Source organism: Vespa mandarinia, chromosome 1 (genome assembly GCF_050613455.1).
Source record: "Vespa mandarinia isolate Hongniang chromosome 1, ASM5061345v1, whole genome shotgun sequence".
NCBI lineage: Eukaryota > Metazoa > Arthropoda > Insecta > Hymenoptera > Vespidae > Vespa > Vespa mandarinia.
This window is the reverse complement of record NC_140810.1, coordinates 14,819,477-14,843,142: the sequence shown is the minus strand read 5'-3', so window position 1 is coordinate 14,843,142 and position 23,666 is coordinate 14,819,477. Positions and strand designations below refer to the sequence as shown.

The window sequence follows — 23,666 nt, the reverse complement described above, 5'->3', positions numbered from 1 at the left end:
TAATGACTTCAAGATATGTAAATGCAAATGAATAAATAAATAAATATATATATGTATAGTATATATGTAGTATATATTTATAATATATTTATTTATCAAATTTCTTTAATTCTCGATGGATATTTTTTTTTGTCTAAAAACCTTTATTTTTATACTCGTCATTTTTTCACGAATATCATATCGTATCACTTGATGTGTTTTTTGGCCAGTGTTATTGAAGCTTTAAAACGACTTCAATAATTTTTGATATCATAATTTTCAGAAGTCAAACGAAAGACATTGACTTTGTACGCTATAATTTTGCCATTTCCACTGTTGGACTTGTATTCTTTTGTGATTTCATGCTAGATCTATGAATTAGATTACTTCGCATCACTTCACCACGAAGAGATGCTCTCATCGAAATTCTCGCGCTAGTTCTGCCAAATGATCGGAATATTTCAGGTGCCGGGGGTTCTTTGTCTTGCAATTTTCTAGAATAAAACGAAAGAAAAATTAATAAAAAAAATATATTATCAATATTCGTTGAATATTCGTGTATACTTACTTTGAGAAGCAAGGTATATCCCACATTTTTTGATTCAAACCAAAATTCTCACCATCTTCTAAAGTCTGTGGCAGATCTTTGTCTAATGTTTCTGGTAGGAAGAGAGTCAAAAGACCTCCTATAATTCCAAAGATACCTAAGAGTAATAATGGAAGGATCGAAGAGATGATATTTAAATAAACTACAAAGGGTGCTAAAATACTAGCGACGTATCCCATTATGTGAATTAGAGCGACTCCTTGAGCACGTACTACAGTTGGCAGAACTTCAGCCGCATATTGCAAACCTATATTGTAGGAAATGTTTACCCAAAATCTTCCACATATAGCCAGAGTAGCAGAATAAATATCTGAAAGAAAAGAAAAAAAAGCGAATTGATAGTTGAAAAAATATGTAAATGAAAGTCATAAAAAAATAACTCACTGTTTGAAACAGCGCAAGCCCAGATACTGAAAATTCCAGATATCACCATTGAACCGCAGGCTAACCATCTTCTACCCCATCTGTCAAGGACCAGTGTCAAGAAAGTATCAGCTGGTAATTCGGTTGCTGCAGCAACGGTGAACGTGATGAAAACGTTTAGACCAAGATTGTCGACATTCCTCACGTGACCATCGAAGACCAGAGAAATCGCCATCCTTCGATCAAAGATTCGACAAATATAACGTCATTCTACATATAATTCGCCGAGCGAAGTAGAATTCTGTAATTATCCAAAGATTGTTAAAAGATACATATGAGAATTCGAATTTATTGCTCGAATTATTTCAAATTATTCACTTTGAGAATCGAAATTTAACCATTTAAAATATCCAAAAAAAATCCTAGATCTTTTCGATAATCTTACCAAATCACGATGAATAAGATCGTAATCTTACGTAGTCGTGGACTTTTAAATAGATCCAACACGGAATAAGATTTGTCGGTTTCCTCTTCTTTACGTATTTTAGCACAGGTTTCCTACAAATGGCATTCAATACATGAGAACCCGTTCAAATCTTACGATATGCATTTTAAAATAAAATAAAAATCATACTTGGAATTGTTTGTAAATATCATCGGGAACCTTTGTACCATTAATCCGTTCGAACTTTCTCAAGATCCCTATGGCTTTATCTATTCGTCCTTGACTGACCAACCACCTTGCACTTTCCGGTATTAACCATGGTGATACTACAGCTAGAATTAGAGGAACGGACGTTGCCAAGCATGTCAGTTTCCAGTCAGCCAAGAAATAAGCGATCCAAGGTAAGATGCAAGATGCGAAAGTAAAGAAAATCGCTATCGACATGTTAGCAACAAATGTACGCCATTTCGGTCCGACATATTCCAAGACTATAGTATGGAAGATAAAAAATGATTAGGTATAAGATAAAAATAATTAGGATTTTTTTTCTACACGATTGTAATTACCTACCTAATATATACATCATTGTAAAACAATTGTCGAAAGCAAAACCAAAGAAGAAACGACACACAGCAAATTCCCAGAAATTTCCGGCAAAGACCGTGGCAACACCTGATAAAAAGCCAGTAATATTTGCTCCAACCAACGCTGGTACTCGTCCAAATCGATCGGCGATCCATCCAAATATCAATCCACCAAAAATGGCGCCAACGAAGAAGATGCTCTGGGCTGTATTTGGTAAAGCACTGTCGTCACAAACCCATTCAAGCTATAATAAAAAATATGTTGCATTCAGTATAATTTATAGAATAGAGAATAAACGATACAATACGTGACGCAAAAAAAAAATTGAGAAGTTTCAGAGTTTAAAGAGATGATTTATATCATAAAAACATGGATTATTTATAAATGAAAGAACTATTTTTAGCAAATAATTATTTTCTAATAGATCAAGTATCTATGCTTTTAAATCCTTATATACTTTTTAATCCTTTCGATCTCTTAAAGGAATTCTACATGGCCATCGTGATATTCATGATATCAAAAACGCCCTTGATTATGTTAATTACATTCCATGAATGGTCATGACAGCTTTCTAAATCTTTCGCGTATGCCGAAGGGCAAAAAAAAAAAGAAAAAATATTGCTTACATCGATCAACATCAATCTTCCAGTTAATATCTTTGAAATATCTAACCTCGGTTGCTATAGTTGAATAGGGAATGTCCGTGTAGTTAAATTCCCAACCATGCTGACACTTCTTTATTGACCACGTTGGATCGCTGACCTTTATTCCTTTCAACAGGATTTCAGTGTAATTAGTATCGTACATGATACACTTTGAATAGCCTTCGCCTTCAAGTGGTATTGCCAATGCGATTCTGAAAGTATCAAATGAATTTTTATCTTAATGAGTTCATATAATATAATATATAAGCAAACCTATAATTCGTACATTATTTATCGAACCAATCATTGCATTACACTATCTTCTACGCATCTTTTTTGCTTTGTGCAATACTTAGTAAAATACGATGTGTGTATTATTTTGCAATTATTTATGCAATTTTTACACCTTATTGTAGAAGGATATTTTGAAATTTTTTTTTCTATCATATTATATTTCGAAAGTGTTTTCAGAGTACAGTGTTATAGGAGGATTGCTTATATATAGGGTGATCTCTTCGATTCGATCATTTTATTTTTAAATAAGAACATTTTTTTCAAGAGAAAGACTGATTTAAAAGAAATCAAATATATATTTTTTCCCTTTTTTTTTTGTAAGGATAATTAAATATTTATTCTTTTTTCTTCAATTCATTAAAAATCTATAAATATCCTGTAGATTAGAAACTCGATATACGTATATTTATAAAAGTTACATTATACGTAAGCTTAACGATTTAGAAAAAAATAGATTGTTCTCGATAAATTCTAATAGGATCATTACAATTCTCTATCCTATAAATATAGACATATCAAGGAATGAATTTATTCGGGCAGAATGAAAATAACATCATAATGAGAATACATAATTGATTGGAAATCAATCGTTCGATCATTTAAAAGTATTTATTCACTTGTTAGATATATCGTATCACTGTTGCGTATCATCATTGTGTATCCTTGTTGTGTGTGTATGTATAAAAACGAAGAATCTGATCTCTTTTACCCGTACACACTAATACGTAATGGTGATATGATATGAGGATAAGTATCTTAATGTATGCACATGGCAAATAAAGAGCTTATTAAGAGAAAACATTTTTAAATAAATTAATTATATATAAAAAAATAATTAGTGATTTTTGTGAAAACAAAGATGTAATCTCTATTACAAAGTATGGAAAAAGACAAGATCTTTTGAAACAATATATTTATCATTACGTCAATGTAATTGTATTCTTTTTAATCAACAGATTCGTCAGAAATTTTCAGTTGCATAATTCATTTGTTTTTCTGTTTATACCTTTGTAAATATGTATAAATATATTATGTATGTACATTGTAGTTTATCAATCCATTTCACATGTGCTTGCAAGTTTTCTTAGCTCGTTTCTTGCAAATTGTTCAATACTTGGAGACGAGAGATCGATGGATCGATCACACGATTTGCGCAACTACACAAGATCATTACACAAGATCGTTACATTCCTGCGAATCGTTCTGCTGCGACCGCGATTCTCGCATTAAAAATCATATTATGTTATATTTATACTCGATTAATGTCATCTTGAAAATTAACAGATACAAGATAACAACTTAATTAAAGATCATTAGAAACAGGTACGTTTGTTGAAAAACTTTCGCTAGAATACGTTCGATATATGCATATATAGGTACGAGTACATATACAATATTTCTACGGTACGTTTATTATATGCATTGCAAAATAAAAATAAAGAAGTAGATTGCAAATGCAAATAAATGTTATTATTTAATGAACAAGTTATTCGTATTGTAAAATAAAAAATTTTGTGGAAAACTTGCATCCAACTTGTTAGTTAACGTGGAGTTAAGACGAGGTCAATGGAATTATAGCCAGTGAAGGCCTCGACAATGTCTTTCGACACTTTCTATGGTCGAACGCGCAGGTGTCGTACCTTTAATAGATACTTTCCCGTTTCTACCGGCGTAATAATGGATGTTCGTCGGGGTGTAAAAAGTTCAGAAGAATATCGATATAAAAAAAAAAAGAAAAGAAAAAAAGAAGAAAAAAATGAAAAAAGACAGATAGAAGATTTTACAGGAACCATATCAGATTATATGTTTGTTCTGAAAATAAAACATCTCTCTTCATAGATTTATCAAAGATAATTATTAAGTTTGTATGTTTTTCAATTATTCTCTTGGAAATAATTTAATAATTAACATGAGTAAAACAATAGGAAGTAGTGTTTCATAATTCTCGAAACTTATTGCTATATTGCGTCACACTATTTGTTTATTACATTTACGTCATTATGCGGAACTACAGCCTTTGGATTTAATAATTCAAACTAAAAAAAAAAACAGATACAAAGACGTTTTAAATAGAGGAAAAGTATGGCAAACTCGTTATCAAGTGATTTATCGAAAGAAATAGAAAAGAAGTTATTGAGTAAAGAAGGAAGGACGAAAGCCTGAATACATTGTTATACGAAGTGGCTACTTAATTAGATGCTAATTCTTTGACCAAGTATGATTAAACATGAATCGACGATAGAAAAAGTTTCAATGTTTAGATGATTAAATATCAAAAAACATTTAGCTGATTCATTGTTATTGAAAGTGATTAACAGAAAAAGAAAAGTACAAGAGATTAAGACTGATCAATTTTCTATTTTTTTCTTTTTTTTCTTTCTTTTTCTTCGATCGATCGATCGATACATTCAGTTGATTGTTCTGATCTATTTATTAACTCGTCGAAAAATCTCTCTCGCATACACACTTTCGCTACATTTTAAAAAGAAATATTACGCTAATTAAAGTTACACGCGAATGAAACGATCGTAATAAATCGATGTGTAAATAATACTTTTTCCAAGAGTTTAAACGAAACGAAATACGGCAAAGTTTGACATCGAATATAAATCACTTGATCCTTGAAAAGAATTCGCTTCTTTATTGTGTTAACGAGATAAAGAAGTGAATACCTCAATGAAAAAATAATAAAAAGGAAAATCTTATATCGACCGATCGATCTAACATTACATGAATTATAGTTATACTATCGAACATGATCCAATTGCTATCATCGCGCTGATGACAAAATGACAAAATGAAGATCTTTTTGCATGATAAAAAATCAAGCGAGTTTTATATATTTCATTACAGAAATTATTATGAGAAATTTATTTTTTATTTTGTTAATGAGGCAATAAATTGTTACATAGTGATATATTTATCAAGAGAATATCGAAGGTACTCTTTAATAGAAAATCTACTATACATCTCAATGCATTCTGTGATGCGCCTTGTACCGTAACCTTATCGATTTTATCAGTTTATAATCAACGTTATGCATGCACATATTTGCACGTATGTATAGCATATGTATAGCGTATGTATGTATCATAGGCGAAAGAGATACCGGAAAAGATATTCGAGTTAAATGAACGATCCCATTGTTGCATTGCATTTAGTGGATACGTAAAATGATGCATTTTTCATTTTTAACATTTTATTTGAATTATTTAGAAAGACGCATATATAATAAAATCACATAGGAAATTTATTTTTAGTTTACCATTAGCCCTTGACAACAAAGACGAGGACATACTCTTTCTCTCTATTTTAATTTCTTTTTTTGTATACGTAAAGTATATATTGATCGTGTTAGAACGATTAATTCAGCTTATCCATATCTTGTTAATCGTGGGAAATTATTCACGTTCGATCTATTGTTGCTTTCCGCGGAAATCTCTCATCGGTATCTTTCATTATTCAATCTTTTTGTTCGAGATTCCTGATCTCTCTTTCTCTCTTTTTTCTCTCTCTCTCTCTCTCTTTCTCTCTCTCTCTCTCTCTTTCTCTCTTTCTCTCTTTCTCTCTTTCTGAAGTATTTAAAAATCGTGAATAAAAATTTCCAAGAAATAATTTCATCTCAATTATTGTAGGTAATGATAAAAAATTTCACGTTTATTTTATCACTTGATATTAATTATCAATGACAATAAACACATGATTGAAGAATTTTGTTATTTTATGTTTACATTTTCGTTTTTATTATATCTAGACTAACTATGTTTGTACGTGTTGCCAGATAAATAACAACGATCGTCAATGATTATAAGTGTTTGTCGGGAAAAAAGAAAAATATAGGTATGTATAAGTATTCTTAGATGATATTAAATGTGATGTTCTCTTTTGAATGTTTTTTATAAAATTATGAGAGAAACCGAAATGTCAAGAAAGATATCACAGAAATATATGTTTAACGCAAACTATCGATAATGACCGATGGCGCAATTTGCCGGTGCAACAGCACGTAAAAGCATGGATTCCTGGCACGATTTCAAACATTTATTCACGCTTTGTCGTAATGATCTATCTATCCCTAGTAGCTTTCTAAAATGTCCGACTTTATTATTTGTTAAAAATGAAATAAGGCTTCGAGAAACGAGATCAATATCGTTCCTCCAAAATTATTTATTTTAAGATATGGAAAAAAAGTAAATTTATATTAGTGGTGTTCACCTTTCTTCGGCGGTAAGATTTTCTAATTCTGGTATCCAACACCAATGTCCTTCCGGTACTAGGGTAAGAAAGATTTGAGAGAAATATACCCAAGCAACGAACGAGGCAAAGGGTATCATCATAACGAAAAGAATCTTCTGATATAATCCAAACTCCCCGACGTAAGGTAGAAGATCATCGAAATCCATATCCTTCGGATCCTTCACATTGGCAAGTTGATTTTTAAGATCTTTCGAGGAATTCTTACGATTTGCATGTTTATCAGTAGAATTTGAAGTCCGAGATAAAGTATCACAGGCATGATCCGTTAAATTTAAATTGGTTGATGTAGCAAGTTTTTCTTGAGGCGACATATTCGTAAAACGAAAATTCTCTCGATAATTCGATCAATGATTTCAGCTTTAACACTTCAACGAAATCACTTTATCTTCTGTTATTATAAGATAATTTTCTTGTATTATTATCTATATCACTGGAATGTACTTGTAATCACAAATTAAGAGAGAGAGATAGAGAGAGAGAAAGACAGAAAGATAGAGAGACAATAATTTTTATCGCTTAACAACCACTGTCGACGTTTATCTCAAATCTTAAAATTTGTAACATTATATAATGATTTCTATAAGAAATTTATTGTATGATCTTTTAATAAATAGATTATAAATTATAATGTCTATATGAAAATTTTAACTAGAAGCACGTTCGTGTGACGATTGGACATTTGAAAAAGGGACTACGTCGCAACCGAATCAGGCTAATCCCGTGCTGTCATCAAAAACGGGTAAATCCTGACAGAAGAGACATCATCACTGAAACGTTTGCTCCTTAGGCTGCCTATATAGCTATCGACCAGGAGTTTATTCTTCCCCACTCTCTCTCTCTCTCTCTCTCTCTCTCTCTCTCTTTTTGTCTGTCTCTTTCTTTCTTTCTCTCTCTCTCTCTCACGCTTTTGCTCTCACTTACTTGGTAAAAAATAGAATTCAATATTGACTAAACGACATTGAACGCAATGTAATTTGCGGTGATTGTCCTTGCCGTTGATTTTCATATTATTTTTTTTTTTTATATTCATTTTTTTATACTGAATATCTTCAATATAATCTGGTGAATCCAAAAATGACAATAAATGTCTATAAATTACTATAAATATTTATTCTCTCATTTTGTTATCCAGATATGTATCAAGTAAACTGTAAACATAATATATTTTATAATCAAATAATGGATTTGAATTGATCCTATCTGAATTCTAAACTGATCTGCAAGGTACACTTCTGGAATTTCGCGATTTTATGATATTGATAAATAACTTGTAACAATTTATTAGTTAATAAACAGAGATTAATTTATTACTTAATAAATAGAGAGTGATTTGATTTCTCGATACTTTTGACGGATTCTCTAATAAAAAACAAGATAGTTTTAATATAATAAATAAGATACTATAATAATATATACAATGTACCTTTAACATTTTCCTATCTAGATTAATTGCCTGATCATTCATATATACCGGAATTACATTCAAGTCGTTTATATGTACATATACTACGTCACTTTGGTATGCGGTATACTTTACTGCATTACGATAAAAGATACATTTGCGTCAATATGAAATATCTTCTCCCTTAAAACATTCATCATACTTTTGAAGGTTTTCTAAAAAATATATTGTAATATTTATATTTGCTTTGATAATCATTATTCCTAATTATCTAACGGGTTATCAGAAATATTTACTCATAAGTAGAAATATTTAGTATTATTAATCTAAAAAATGAAATATTTAAATAAGTATAATATGCTTGATAAATTGTTTAATAAATTGAAAATGTCCTTATGGTGTTTAAGTAAACTCTGCAAGAGCTATTTGATCAAAGTAGAAAGTTTTATCAAAGAATGAAAAAGCGAGAATTGAATTTGGCGCGAAAAAAAGGCGGTATTTTCAAATAATCATACACTGATTTGAGTAGTTATTCTAAATACGCAATGCATTGATTACTTTCTATTTCTATCATAGTTCGATACATTCTAAGTAGGAATGTTTTTGTAGTAAAAATACGATCATCTAATTTTCATAGATTTCTTTAAGAAAATCCGTTGTTTTTTTATCAAATTTATTGTGCAGTTCCGGTATGTACGTAAATACTAGATATATCTTCTTCCTGTTCTTATAAGAGAAGAACTCCATGTAAAGTTGACGTTCAATGAATGTAGATGTATCCGCGCTTCGTTAAACATGAAAACGTCAAAGGAAATGTTTTAAAAGTTTTCACGAAAGTTCAATCAATTAATCTCATATTTTTATCTTCAAATGGTCTAGATACAAATCTATGCATAATGCAGAATGAAAAACGCCTTGATTCATGAATACAGAAAGAATGATTATCTGTAAACTGATAACCAATCGACAAAGAAATAAAATTATCACAAATATAACAAAAGTATAATCAGATAATTCGTAATAGTGATTAGACAAGAGATTGATATTTTGATTTTGTTGATTATTTTTAATAAAAAAGTATAATAGATAAGATAATAGAAGCTTATTCAGTTTAAACATGCAAGCATTCGTAAGATGGTTACTTATTTCTTTTTAAAACGTGACAGAAATATCTTGAATATCTGTTGAAAAAACATAGCGTTCTAAAAAAGAGGAAATATATATGTAGCTATTATATATAGAATTTTGTATCAGTTATATAAATCAGTGTGAGTGAAATTAATATGAAAGCTATTCGACAGTTTGGTGTTTTTATACAAAAGACATTCTTCTATGCATAAGGTTATGAGTGTAATCATCATGTAGTTTAACATAAAAATGATGTCTCATATCGTAGCTCTGAGTTCTATACGAAGACGATGTATTATCATATTGTCAATAGTATTAGTGCCATGTACCATTTTAAATCTTTTGTCTTCATCGGATTTGCACGAAGAAACAATGTTGCAGAATAATATCGCTGAATTACAAGTAAAGCTTGAACATTTACATGCCAAGTATATCAGTAGCCAGGAAGAAATAAATATATTATCACATCAATTACTACAACTAGTAGAAAGCAATCATATTTTACCTGATCTTCAATATCTGATCAATAATGGTACATCTAATATAACAAATATAAAATTACCATCTATATACAACTTTCTTCCACATTTTTTAAATGATCCGAATAGTTTGCGTCCTGCATTCATACAAAGCAAAGGACGTTCCGGAGTAAGCATGGTATTAGGTATACCAACTGTTAAAAGAGAAGTGCAGAGCTATTTAATGGCTACATTAAAAAATTTAATAGATCGTATGAGCCCTGCAGAAATACTTGATACCTTGATAATAGTATTAGTAGCTGAGGTAAGTATATTTACTTAAGTTGCTTTAAATCTACTTATGTTTTAATCTAGTTAATACGTTCCTTTTTTATAGACAGATTTGGATTATGTGACTTATGTTGCAAAACAAATTGAAGTACAGTAAGTCTATATTTTTTACATGATCTACCTGAATTTAAATGAACATGTTTTGGATATGTCTGTATATCTCCTATTTCATAGCAATTGAATTATATGTATAATCATTAGATTAGATTATGTAGTGATAGATTGCTTCTTGCATTTATACAATTACATTTGATACTTAGACTATTACACTTACTAATACAGCATGGAAATATTACAGACATTTATTATCGATTTAAAAAATCATCACACCAAAAAAATTATCATAAGATTAAGGTCTGAAAAGATTATCATATATATATATATATATATATACGCACGCGCGCGCGTGTGTGTTATGTATTGTTTTTTTATTAATAACTAAAACACATTCTGTTGTCTATTATTAAATTATTCTAGATTTCCAAATGAATATGAAACTGGAGTAATTGATGTGATATCTCCGTCTTCATCATATTATCCACAGTTATCTAAATTGCGAGATACTTTAGGAGATGATCATCAACGTGTGGTTTGGAGGTCAAAACAAAATCTGGATTTTGCATTTCTCATGTCATATGCTCAGACAAAAGGAATGTTTTATATACAACTAGAAGATGATATTTTAGCTAAAAAAAATTTTATAACTACTATGAAATCATTTGCTTTACAAAAAGTTAGCACAAAAGAGAATTGGTTTGTATTGGACTTTTGTCAATTGGGATTTATAGGTATGTTTTACTCATATTAATCTAAATTAATTATATTTTTCATAATAAAAAGTAACACAATAACAATATAAGCAATAACATCATTGAATTCTCCATATTTTCTTGTGGTTTAGGAAAATTATTTAAATGTGTGGAACTGCCATGGTTAATCCAATTTTTTCTAATGTTTCATAATGATAAACCTGTAGATTGGCTATTAGATCATTTAATTTCAACAAAAGTGTGCAGTCTCGATAAAGATAGTGTAAGTATAATTGTAGTTAAATAAACTTTTATTAAATTTTTTTTTTTTTTTTTTTTTTTTTATTGTAATTATTTCCTTTTACATTTGATATATTGTAGAAACATTGTAAGATGGCTAAAGCAGAACTCTGGATACATTATAAGCCTTCACTTTTTCAACATATAGGAACACATTCTTCGTTGAAAGGGAAAGTACAAAAACTTAAGGTATCTTATCCAATTTAACCACGTGTGTACGCGCATCTCTGTTTATATACGATATGCAATCAAAGTATTTTCTAATTGTTATTACATTTAAATCGTAGGATAAACAATTCGGCAAAATTACTTTATACTATGCACATGAAAATCCGGATGCAATGGTGGAAACTCGAATTAAACCTTACAAACAATATACATTGCAAAAAGCCTATAAAGGAGAATCATTCTTTTGGGGGCTATTACCGCAACCAGGAGATCACCTAAAATTTAAATTTACACATTCTATTTTTATAAAAAGGTTAATACTTTATTAAAATTATTTTTTATCATTTCACTAATTATATATTTCAATTTAGGTACTTATTTAGAAGTGGAAATCCCGAACATCCATCTGATAGATTTTATAATACAACTGTTGAAGTGTTACCTGAAATGTTTAAATTTATAGATAGAAATAATAATGATATAACAGAAGATGGTTATATTATTATAGGTCAGTAACAATATGATTAATATTAAAGATATCATATAATTATATAAAATTTTTTAATGAGAATTTTTAATGAAAAATATATAAATAAATAGGTAAATTTGATGCTCTTGGAATTGCTCAAGGAACAGTAGATAAAAAATATGGAAGAATCTCTGTTCTCAGATTGACTGTGCATAGTGAAAGCGAAAATTGGGCCATTTTATCTGAGGTAAAACTTTTAAAAAACTATTAATATTTCCTGGTTTTTTACTTATAATTACTAGGATCGATTTCTTTTATTGATAGAAATTTTTATACTATTGAACAGATTCATATAGTAGAAGATCAACCAAGCTGACCCTTGGATCAAGAATTTCATCAATATTTTCGGTATCATTTGCATGGCTAAAATGCTTGAGCTATTCTTTAGTTATTAAAATTTTCATAGTTGCTAAATTATATTGATTTATTTTAACAGCATTATGTGCCAAGTAGATCACTGATAAATTCTAGACAAAATATTGTGATTCGTTTATGCGTGCTATATATAAAATATTGTTAAATTATTACATTTCTGCAATTGTTCAAAATTTTACACATTAGTAAACATATATTTATAAAACACATATAAAGAAATGTGATCTACAGTGCAGAGTGGTACTGTATTAAACTTTATTTCTACTTACTTATACATAGTATATGCTAAGTTTCTTTAAATTGTTACTAGAATAATTTTAAATCATTTGTGAATGATGTATTTATTTTTTTAGAAAATGTACCTGCTGGATCAGTATGTAGTAATTATGCGTAAAAATTTTTATTAAGTTCATGATTTAATATATTTTATTTATTCTACAAATATGTTGTATATACGTATATGAAATATAGTATATATATATATATATATATAGTATATATATATATATATACTGATATATATATATATATACTGATATATATATATATATATATATATATATATATATATATATATATATATACTGTTATTATATATAGTGAAACCAGCAAATCTGCAGTATACTTTATACTGTATTGTGATAACAAATATAATTCGCATCTATTACAAACGAGATATTAATATTTTAGTTCAAAATAATATTAATGTTTGTTAATGAATATTGATAAAGCATTTATATTTTCTTTCAGAATTATTAATTTATAAGATTTCATTAAGAAAAAGAAGGCATAACAACTTAAAAAAGAATCTAATTGACATTATATTCTAAAAATTTATAAATCATGATTTTTTTTGATACTTGAAATCTTTACAATCTCGTTTGTATACTAGAACTTGTGCAACTTCTTATAAAAATATATGAGCCAAATTATTTTGGAAACAACTACAAAGAAAAGAGAAAAAAAAATTTTTTTCCTTTTTTCTTCATAAATACATTTGTATATATGTATATATATACATATGTGTATATATATATATACAAATATATATATATATATATATATATATATATATATATATATATACACACGTATATATATATACATATTTTTATGCGCGCGATTTGTACGCAGAATGTGATTCACTTTAACTTTTAAACAAACTAATTAAATATTGACATTAACAAAAGTCTATTAATATGAAATTACCTAAAGTTTTACTACTTGTATTATACAAACCATGGTTGGTATATTTTAATCATTATACTGTTTTTATAACAGTGATACTGCTTTTGTCCAGGAAAAGTTGTTGACGACTTTGATTAAGTAGTAACTAGTTGATTACTTTTGAAAAAAAAAACAAAAGATACAAATAAAAGCTATGCAGTTCACGAGGCACGGCGATATCAAATAGTGGAAAAATTATAATAGTTAATTATTGTATGGTATAATTTATTAACATATGAATATAAATATAAATTTTATTCTTTATAGATTTTATATTATTTTTATATTATAGCATCTACATAATTCTAAATGAAATAATATTTTATTTCACTTGTGTATTTTGTTAAAACCTTTTTATAATAATATTTACACAGTTTTTACAATAATATTATAAAACTGTTTCATAATATTTATACAGTTTTTTCCCTATTGAGGACTCAACCAAAGTGGAACAAGAATGATAATTAGATCTAACATTACTTATTCTTATAATTATTATTACATGTAATATAGTTTAACATAACACTTCATGCATTTGTAATTAAAATTTTATCAAATATGTATTCTATCACATCATAGTATTGGATTATATTAGAAAGCACAATTCTTATTGAGAAAATATTGTGTTAATAATTGATGGACAAATCTGCTGTATATTAATAACTATGTAAGTATAAAAGAATATGCAAGTGTCAAATTATGCTTATTTAATTACAAAAGTATCTAATTTTATACTCTTATATACTCTTCTATACTTACATAGTTATTGATATATAACACAGATTTACTCATCAATTATTGTATTAATATAATAATCTTCTTTCCAATAAGACTTTTCCTTTCAATATAATTTAATATCAAGATTAGGTAGAATATAAATTTGGAAAAAGATTACAAATGTATTAAGTGATATTAATCTCAATATATTATATATATGTATAATAATTATAAAAATAAGTCGTATCATGGCCATTTATCATTACTACTTTCTTTTCGTTATCATCCTTAATAGGGGAAATAGTAGAACATAGCTTCCCAAACTTTATCGATCTATTACACTTATATAACATTTATAATGTGCTTAAGAGTATACTACCGAGGTTTGATGTTTTTATGTAGTCCTTAAAGATCTTTCTTCTTTCGTTTAGTGCCTTTTAACATTATACCCAAGATCTGGTTCTTATTACCTAATCTAATTTTCTAGCCAAGATGAATATAATTGTTGACGACTTCGATTAAGTAGTAACTAGTTGATTACTTTTGAAAAAAAAAACAAAAGATACAAATAAAAGTTATGCAGTTCACGAGGCACGGCGATGTCAAATAATGGAAATTTTTTTCTCTTAACAAACCTAGCAAGTAGTCTAAGTTAGATAGGTATTTTCTCTCATTTATGTTATTTTTCTCATTCCAGTTCAATTTCTTAAATGTTTTCAAGGCCCAAGGTAAAAACCTTCGGAGAGATCTCTCCCTGACATATTCTTACAGCTACCATATGACATATTCTTTTCAGTCTTCACATGCAGATTTACGCAGGATGTGACAAGTTTTTAAAAATATTTTATATTTGCGATGTAAGGTTCGTCGATACGATCTGCTAATATCTTCTAAACTTCTTATTCTTACTTAAGAAAATAAGCATTACAAAACTAAAAAAAAAAAAAAATAAAAATATATAATCAGAGTATGTTTATATAGAACAGAATATAAAGTTTCTTATAAATGTAATTGCAAAATAACATTTTAATTGCCAATAAATTTTATCATCAATAGAAAACTTAATTATTTTGATATGATTATTAAAGATTTTGATTATCTTTATACATATATAAAAATATTATATTATAATATTCTAAAATGATATTATTTTTTGCACTTAATTCTTCAAGAAATTTCTTTAGAGTCACTTTTATACCGATTGCTTTACATGTACATGCTTTACATGCTATTCGTAATTGTTCTCTATATATAAAAATTCAATTTACTGAATTATTTTATAAAGCATGATATATCTACAGAATTGTAAAAGAAAACTCTAAAATACAAAGCAATTATATTTTTGTAAATACAAATAAATTTTTAGAGACAAATAAATATCATCTTGTAAAAAAAAAGGCAGAAGCACAATCTTAATTGAACAAGGAAAACTTTTTTAACGTGGACAAATAATGTATTTTATTATGGATTGAACATTAACTTAGCATAACATTTGACATTTATGATATTTTGTTGCATCATATAAATTATTGGTTTTTTATTCAAGTTAAATGTCAATAAATTTACACAGATATTTTTGAACTTGTATATTATAATAGTTCTATTACAAATTAAATATTATATATAGAAAGGAACAACAATACTTGATGTTTATAGAATGTTCATTTTTCTACAATTAACTATTGATAATATTTGTTTACATTATTCTTTTTTATCCTTAGGAGTAGGAGGATACCAATTAAGGTAAATTAATCCTGATGTTTTAGCCTATGAAAAAAGAATATCATATATATATATATATCATATATATATATATCATATATATATGTATATATGTATATATATTACTTTTTATATTTCATGCATTATAAACAATTAAGTGTAAAAGATTCTACTTACCATAATGAAAGTAACTACAGTAATGGCAAGACAAGCAGCTAACTGTATATTATAAGATGCTTGCTTTTTATCATTAGCTTTTTGCCACGATCCTTGTGGAACTGGTAGGTCATCCATTGATGGTGGTTTATAATTTGTAGGTCCATAAATTGAATAGGAACGATTACCTATAAGTAAGAAATAAATCACTTATCATAAATTATAAAATATTCTTATGCTTTTTATAATATAATTAATGAATTTTATTAGTCGGCTTATTAAATGTTTATACTTTCTAGATTACTTATAAACATATAAAATATACTACTACAATTAAATATAGTAAGAATTATAATTATATCATTTTTTATATGTATATTAATATTAATTACATTTTTTCGTTTATTATGAAATATATTGAATCAACTCCCTTTTAATCTTAAAAATAAAAATATAGTTAACATATGCATATATATATATATATATATATATATATATATATATATATATACACCCATATATAACATTATTTAACCTTTGATTAAATTAACTATTATTATTGGAATATAGCGATATGATATTTACATTTTGAAAAATGTGTAATAAAAATTATATACATACAGAAATAAATTAACACAATTTATAATTTATAAATGCAATATTATTATGTAAGAATTTGTATTATAGAATTATTTAGTTATAAAGTATATTAATATTTATTTTCTTACTCATTCGAGGAACATTTTGTATAACAGATCGCACTATGTGTTTAAACATTTTTTTATAAAATTAAATTTTTTATAATTTTTTTTAAAGAGAAAGCTTTCGTATCTACTCGAATGTATCAAGAGGAGGAGAACACTAAACTGTAGACAAGAAACTATTGAATGCAATTCTTCCATCGAGAAGAAAATTTGCCTTAATGGTAAGTGACTGTTTTACCGATTGAATTTGAAATTTAATAATTTGAATTTAGCATGAAAACAATTTGATATAAGTAATGAAACAAAAGAATTTCGTAGTGTAATTATACGATTTATATACAATTGTTCGTTAAATATTATTTTTATTGACCTTTATAACAAAAGTATTTCAATATGAATTTAAATATTGTATATGAATCTCCAAATATAAATGACGTAAAAACCAGATGTTTAAATGAAAGAAATATAACAACACAAATATTCACGAATTCTACATTTAAGCCTATTTTTCTCGAAAAAGTAAATTTTGGAAATGTATCTTTGGGAAACATGTAAATATCTTGCTTATAGCAAAACTATAAAAATTATAAAAACTAATATTAAATACTTCTGATTTTTTTATAGTGTACATCATCTTATATTAATACATCCTGCCCCAAATAAAAAAGTTTCGTTTGTAGTTTTACCATTTACAAAAAATCCTTGTATTGATATTTATCCATTAGAAGGTAAGAGTTTATATTATTATTTTTATTGTTTTTCTTATTTTGTATTATATTTAGGAAATATAAAACCAGATTGTAAACCTGCAGAAATTATGATAATTTATAGACCTTTAAGCTATATTACTTTGAATTTTGAATTACAAATATATATACCTGAACTATCCAAAACACATGTAATAACATTTTATGCACATACTAAACCAAGATTGAAAAGGTACATTGTCGCAATATTACTGTCATTTTAAAATGTTAAATATATTAAGTATTATTATTATATCTAAATATTATTTCTTTATTTAGAAATCTACATGAAAATACATATAGATATAAAAAATGTATAAAAACAAAGATAAATAAACTAACTAAGAAAAAACCTATTCTATTAAAGAAAATAAACTCTACATTAGAAAATAAACGAAGAATAGATACGATATATAAAGGACATAAACAGTATGAAAAAAGATCTTTAGAATGGTCGTACAAAATTCATATGATGCAAGTAGTAAACCATATATATGATAAATATTATGAAAACTTTTGTAGTGAACATGAATTGAGAGGTAATACTATTTATTATATTATGACTAATTAATCCAAGAATTAAAATAAATAATGTTTTTTCTATCAGATAGGTCCCTTAAATATTTATTTATTAGAAATGATTGAACATAAATTAAAATTACAAGATTTATTTTTATATAAATCAGAAGTCTATCGCAAAGAAAATGATCGAGCAATGATTCATCATAAACCAAGAATTGGTTTTAATGCCAAATTTCTTTCTATCGAAGAACTACAAATAATTATGATGGAACGCAAATTTAATTGGAATTATTATAAATGTTCAACAATTACAACACAGTTTAAAGAGTTAATTAATAGAGATAAATCTATAAAAATAAAACAAAGAATACTTAGAATTGCTTTAAAAGTATGTTTTATCATATTGCTTTATTCTTGACAAATACATGAACTATTTTTTCTGTTTTATTTCAGTATCCTGAAACTACAATTCCATTAGATACCAATAAAAAATGGTCTTTATATTATTGTAAAATAAATATTTTTATTGAAGCTGCTCGCAAGATCATTTTAAAAAACCGATTAATCAAAATTCTTAAAAAGTTAAATAATTTAACATTTTTTCAAACAGAAATATTAGAAATAAATAATGAAAGCAGTAAATAATTAACAAATGAAAGTACAAATACTCAAGAAAATTGAGAAAATTAAAGTTAAATTCTGGAATAAAATTTTATTAATAATATTATATCCTTATTAATTTTATTAGAAAAAATTTAATTAACTATGTCTTTCCTTAATATTATTGCACAATATAATTTATAGGCAATATTTAATGGCAAATATTTAATTCAATACATTTTTGTCTTATGGAAAATTTGCAAATGATTAGAAACTATCTGTACAGTTATTAAATATTAAAAACAAATTTAAATGTATTATAAGAATATTGAAGTTTATATGCATTAATTAAAATAGAGAGAATTATGTAATATAAAATATTATTATTATAAACATATATTATTTATAAGATCTAATTATATTCACTTTTAGGAATAAAAAGAAAAAATATATAATTGATTAAAATATATGTTATTGGACTAATATAATTCAATATCAATTAATAATGAAGATAAAGCAGGTATTCAATTAAATGAACTTACTAACTTATGATATAAAATGTAAAACGTTACAAGCTCATTAATTCACATACACACATACATATATAGTGCCAAATATTTGTACCATGAAAAATTTTTAAATTGAATAACTTCCCACAAGGAATTATTATAATCCTATATAAAATTACAAATATATTTCATATATTCATGACATTTTGTAAATATAAAGCAATTTATATAAAGCATTTACAATTATAGAATTAAAGCATAAATTAATAAGATATTCAGTATTAAAAATACTGAATTCGTAACTTTCATTTATCTATTCTTTGTCTTTTGTATGAAGACGCATGTGTTTCTTTAAATTATCCAATCTGTTACAGCGACGATCGCAAAAATCACACTGATAAGGCATTGAATTACTATGAACAACAACGTGACCATTTAAATGGCTTATTTGCTTAAAACGTTTACCACAAATTGTACAAGCATATGGACGTTCATTCATATGTGCTGATGCTATATGTGTTTGTAAATTAGTTTTTCTAACAAATGTTGCTTTACAAATGTCGCATTCAAAAGGTCGAATATTTGCGTGAATAGCTAAATGAGATTTGAGAACATTTTTGTGTTTGAAATTTTTTTCGCAAAGATGACATTGGAAAGGACGTTCATCATTGTGTACTTTCTTGTGAACAGACAAATGTGCAAGCTGTTTAAACATTTTTGCACAAATTTCACATTGATACGTTCGACCATCTTCATGAGCAGCACTGACGTGCCGACGTAGCGTATCTGCTAACGTGTATCGTTTGCCACATATTTTGCAAGAAAATGGCCTTTCGTTTGTATGTGTCATAAGATGTCCATTAAGATTTCTTTTCTCAAGAAATCTCGCTCCACACACATCACATTGATATGGTTTTTCACCATTATGAATATACATATGTTTTTTTAGTGAATTTGATAAGCTAAATCTCTTTGAACATATAGTGCATTCAAATTTTCGCTCTCCAGTATGAACTAACATATGAGATTTTACATGACCAGCTTGCTTAAATCGTTTACCACATATTTTACATCCAAATTGACGCTCGTGTGTATGAGTAAATATATGACGTTCTAACACACTCTTTGTTGTAAAAACCTTTTTACAGTTATCACACTCGAAAAGACGATAAATTTCTTTTGACTTTAGTATTGATTCACCTTGATGTGATTGAGAATGAGTTTTAAGTAAATCCAGAGATTCAAATTTAACACAACATATTGCACATTGAAAAGATCTATAATCTTTATGTGTCAATGAATGTTGACTAAGATGACCTAATTGTTTAAAACTTTTATTACATATTTTACAAACATAAGGTCTTTCATTTGTATGAGAGCGCATGTGTCTTTTTAATACACTAGGAAAACTGAATTTTTGTTTACAGTATGAACATTCTAATGTTGGATTTCCATTCAATCTTGATATTCTATTTTCTTCTTTCTTCCTGGAAAATTGTCTTCCATTGATAGAATTTGGTTCTTTTATAGATCTAACACATTTATTCGTATGGTTCAGTACTATGTTACTACTTTGATGAGATTTCATAATTGATTTATGTATCTTTGGAATTTCCTCTGTTTCCATACTTCTTTGTTTACTAACATTTATATCAGTATACTTACTACAGCTATTATCATTTTTTATGCAATCTGTATGACTTTTATTTTGTTGATAATTCTCATGAAATTGTTGCATATGTTTTTCATATAATTTCAAGATTTGGAATGTTTTATTACACAATGTGCAATCAAATTGTCGTTTCTTAATATGAGTTTTTACGTGATTTTTCAAATGTCCCAGTTTCATGTATTGTTTATGACAAATTTTACATGTTAAATTTTGGTTATTTAGACAAAGATTACGTTCTTCAATATTTGGTTCTGTACATGTTGAATCTTCCATTTGTAAATTATCCAAAAATGTTTCACTTTTAACACTAACAAATTTAAAGTTATTTGAATTTTTATGAAATTGAAAAGAATCATCATGATTGTTTTTATGATTGTTATATGACACATCATCGTATTCAATATGGCACTGAAATAATAAAAAATATGCAATAAATTAATTACCATTATATGAATTATAATATTACCTTAATAATACATATACATACATTATCATTTTTATCTGTATCAGTTGTATTTATTGAAATTATATTTCCAGAAATATGAGTCAAATTATCAAATGTAATAGTATTATTTTGTTTTTTATTTAATGTAACATTTATCCATTCTTCTTCTGTCCACATATCATTTGTTGTATTTTTAGCGATGATTAATTTTTGAAACTCTTGATGAACATTTTGTCCAAATAATACATCACATGGTATTTTACCATTTTGACAACGATATGTTGAATTTTGAAAGATTTGTATAAATTTCAAGCCTTCATACCATGTTTTTCCAGGATTTTTGTTTAACCAACATTTTAATAAATTTTTAAAATCTCTACTATCTTCTTCGCATTTGCACACATTTCCATGTAATATAATAAAATCTTTCCATAAAATACGTAATTCTCTGACAATTTGTTCAGCAAAATTTCGTCCATTTCCACTTTGTAGAACTTGAGGAGCCCCAATAATTGCTAATATATCTAGTAACTTATTTGCTACTTCTTTTGCTGTGTTACTGTGTAGAGCATGTAAGACTACAAATTTCGATGGTAAGTCTTCATAAACCAAAAAGTACTTATAAAAATATGTTTGTTCTAATGGCATTTCTATAACATCAATTTGACCTCTGCGGCATAATGTTTCATGTATACTGTCAATCTCCGATTGTATATGTGCATTTTCATGATGATTAATAATAATCTTAGTTGACGTGGAGTTTAAAGGTTGTGATTTATGATTCTGTAAAATATATTATGATCACTGTTGAAAGATACTATAATAGGATTATTAATATATACATAGATATAATTTATATAATACTTACTGCTGTTATTATATTTGAAGAAGTTTCTTCATAATTTATTTTTTCTTCTTTATTCGCAGAATTTTCAGAATGTTTCATATTCTTTAAGGCTTGAAAGTTACGCTTTTTCTTTTGTAAATCTGCTTCTTTTATTACAGATACAACGTTATGATTATTCTTGTTGACAGTAAAAAATTGATGCAATGAACTTTTTATATATTTGTTCCCTGAAGTCCAATCTGTATCCACAGAAAGCTTTTTACTCATTTCTATCATCTGACTCTCTTATATTCATCTGACTCAAATAATTTTTTTTGTCTTGAGTTAGTTTGAAAACACCTAACCACATAATTATATTTTTTTTTTATATTTTTTTATGACATGGTTGTGTTAAGAAAGATTTTTCTACGATCATTCTCATTACAATGATATTGATAGTTTTTAATGAAACGTATGATTATTGCAGGGTAATTACTGATGATTTGTGTATAACGTACCTATAAAGTGAAATTAAATAAGGCTTGTTGTAGAACAAAATAAATCATTTGTTTACAAACATGTCACTTGATAAAATTAATTCTGAATTTTGTATTCCTTTGTATTAGATTTTCTCGTCTTTCACATTTTAGCATTTTTCTTCTGCAATACTTCATCTTTTCATATATAAATTAAGTCGTCATTCAAATCAAATTAATAATTCAAAGAAAATTTTTAATCGATTTTATAATTCTAACCTATAAAATGTTATACGATATCAACTTACAATCAAAAAATTGTGCTGTTTCTTTTCATATTACATACATATCGATTAATAATAATCCACTTAATTACAAATTAATTCTTTTTACAAGTCTAATCCTTTTAAGAATAAAATAAAATGAATACTCATTTTATAATTCAGTTCTACAGCAGCGCATATAAAAGCTTAATCTCTCGTTTGTTCTCCTTAAAACTTGATGTTAAGTATATGTATTTAGAAGAGAAAAAGCTATTGGTTATTGAATGAAAATAAATCAGTTGATCATTGTAGAAATTATTTACACGATCGTTTAAATACACAATTGATACGTTTCCATTTAGTTTGTTTATTATTCTATGGTTGAACTATATGCATATTTATAATGTTCTATCGCTTCCTATCTTTTTTTTGATAGGAACTGACACA

The 23,666-nt window shown here is 26.7% G+C and overlaps 5 protein-coding genes across 6 annotated transcripts; 2 read left to right on the top strand and 3 right to left on the bottom strand.

Moving 5' to 3' along the window:
- Positions 1–44: 44 nt before the first annotated feature.
- LOC118447711 (organic cation transporter protein-like) lies at positions 45–7,950 on the bottom strand. The gene is made up of 8 exons (XM_035879989.2): positions 7,133–7,950; positions 2,652–2,835; positions 1,965–2,223; positions 1,584–1,882; positions 1,395–1,507; positions 971–1,185; positions 548–896; positions 45–473 (listed from the first exon to the last, which is right to left on the bottom strand). The coding sequence occupies exons 1-8, from the start codon at positions 7,483–7,485 to the stop codon at positions 293–295; spliced, it is 1,953 nt and encodes a 650-aa protein (XP_035735882.1). The 5' UTR covers positions 7,486–7,950; the 3' UTR covers positions 45–292.
- A 1,203-nt stretch (positions 7,951–9,153) lies between these two features.
- Positions 9,154–13,003, top strand: Mgat4a (alpha-1,3-mannosyl-glycoprotein 4-beta-N-acetylglucosaminyltransferase a). Its single transcript, XM_035879743.2, has 9 exons — positions 9,154–10,487; positions 10,560–10,606; positions 10,991–11,301; positions 11,415–11,545; positions 11,644–11,751; positions 11,850–12,043; positions 12,102–12,238; positions 12,331–12,446; positions 12,546–13,003. Exons 1-9 carry the CDS (start codon positions 9,954–9,956, stop codon positions 12,573–12,575), a joined length of 1,608 nt encoding a protein of 535 aa, XP_035735636.1. The 5' UTR covers positions 9,154–9,953; the 3' UTR covers positions 12,576–13,003.
- Positions 13,004–16,149: 3,146 nt separating this feature from the next.
- COX7B (Cytochrome c oxidase subunit 7B) lies at positions 16,150–17,341 on the bottom strand. The gene is made up of 3 exons (XM_035879670.2): positions 17,185–17,341; positions 16,478–16,644; positions 16,150–16,345 (listed from the first exon to the last, which is right to left on the bottom strand). The coding sequence occupies exons 1-3, from the start codon at positions 17,231–17,233 to the stop codon at positions 16,280–16,282; spliced, it is 282 nt and encodes a 93-aa protein (XP_035735563.1). The 5' UTR covers positions 17,234–17,341; the 3' UTR covers positions 16,150–16,279.
- Positions 17,342–17,473: 132 nt separating this feature from the next.
- On the top strand, positions 17,474–19,076 carry LOC146873328 (uncharacterized). Its single transcript, XM_085658996.1, has 6 exons — positions 17,474–17,711; positions 17,785–17,888; positions 17,943–18,099; positions 18,186–18,445; positions 18,518–18,816; positions 18,882–19,076. The coding sequence occupies exons 1-6, from the start codon at positions 17,554–17,556 to the stop codon at positions 19,071–19,073; spliced, it is 1,170 nt and encodes a 389-aa protein (XP_085515122.1). The 5' UTR covers positions 17,474–17,553; the 3' UTR covers positions 19,074–19,076.
- A 471-nt stretch (positions 19,077–19,547) lies between these two features.
- LOC118447722 (uncharacterized) lies at positions 19,548–23,541 on the bottom strand. 2 transcript variants are annotated; one of them, XM_085661443.1, is made up of 4 exons: positions 22,999–23,541; positions 22,523–22,840; positions 21,697–22,437; positions 19,548–21,617 (listed from the first exon to the last, which is right to left on the bottom strand). In XM_085661443.1, the coding sequence occupies exons 2-4, from the start codon at positions 22,775–22,777 to the stop codon at positions 19,851–19,853; spliced, it is 2,763 nt and encodes a 920-aa protein (XP_085517569.1). In that variant the 5' UTR covers positions 22,778–22,840; positions 22,999–23,541; the 3' UTR covers positions 19,548–19,850. The 2 variants fall into 2 exon arrangements, with proteins under 2 accessions (XP_085517569.1, XP_085517572.1); XM_085661446.1 differs by having other exon boundaries at positions 22,523–22,796.
- Between the last annotated feature and the right edge of the window lie 125 nt (positions 23,542–23,666).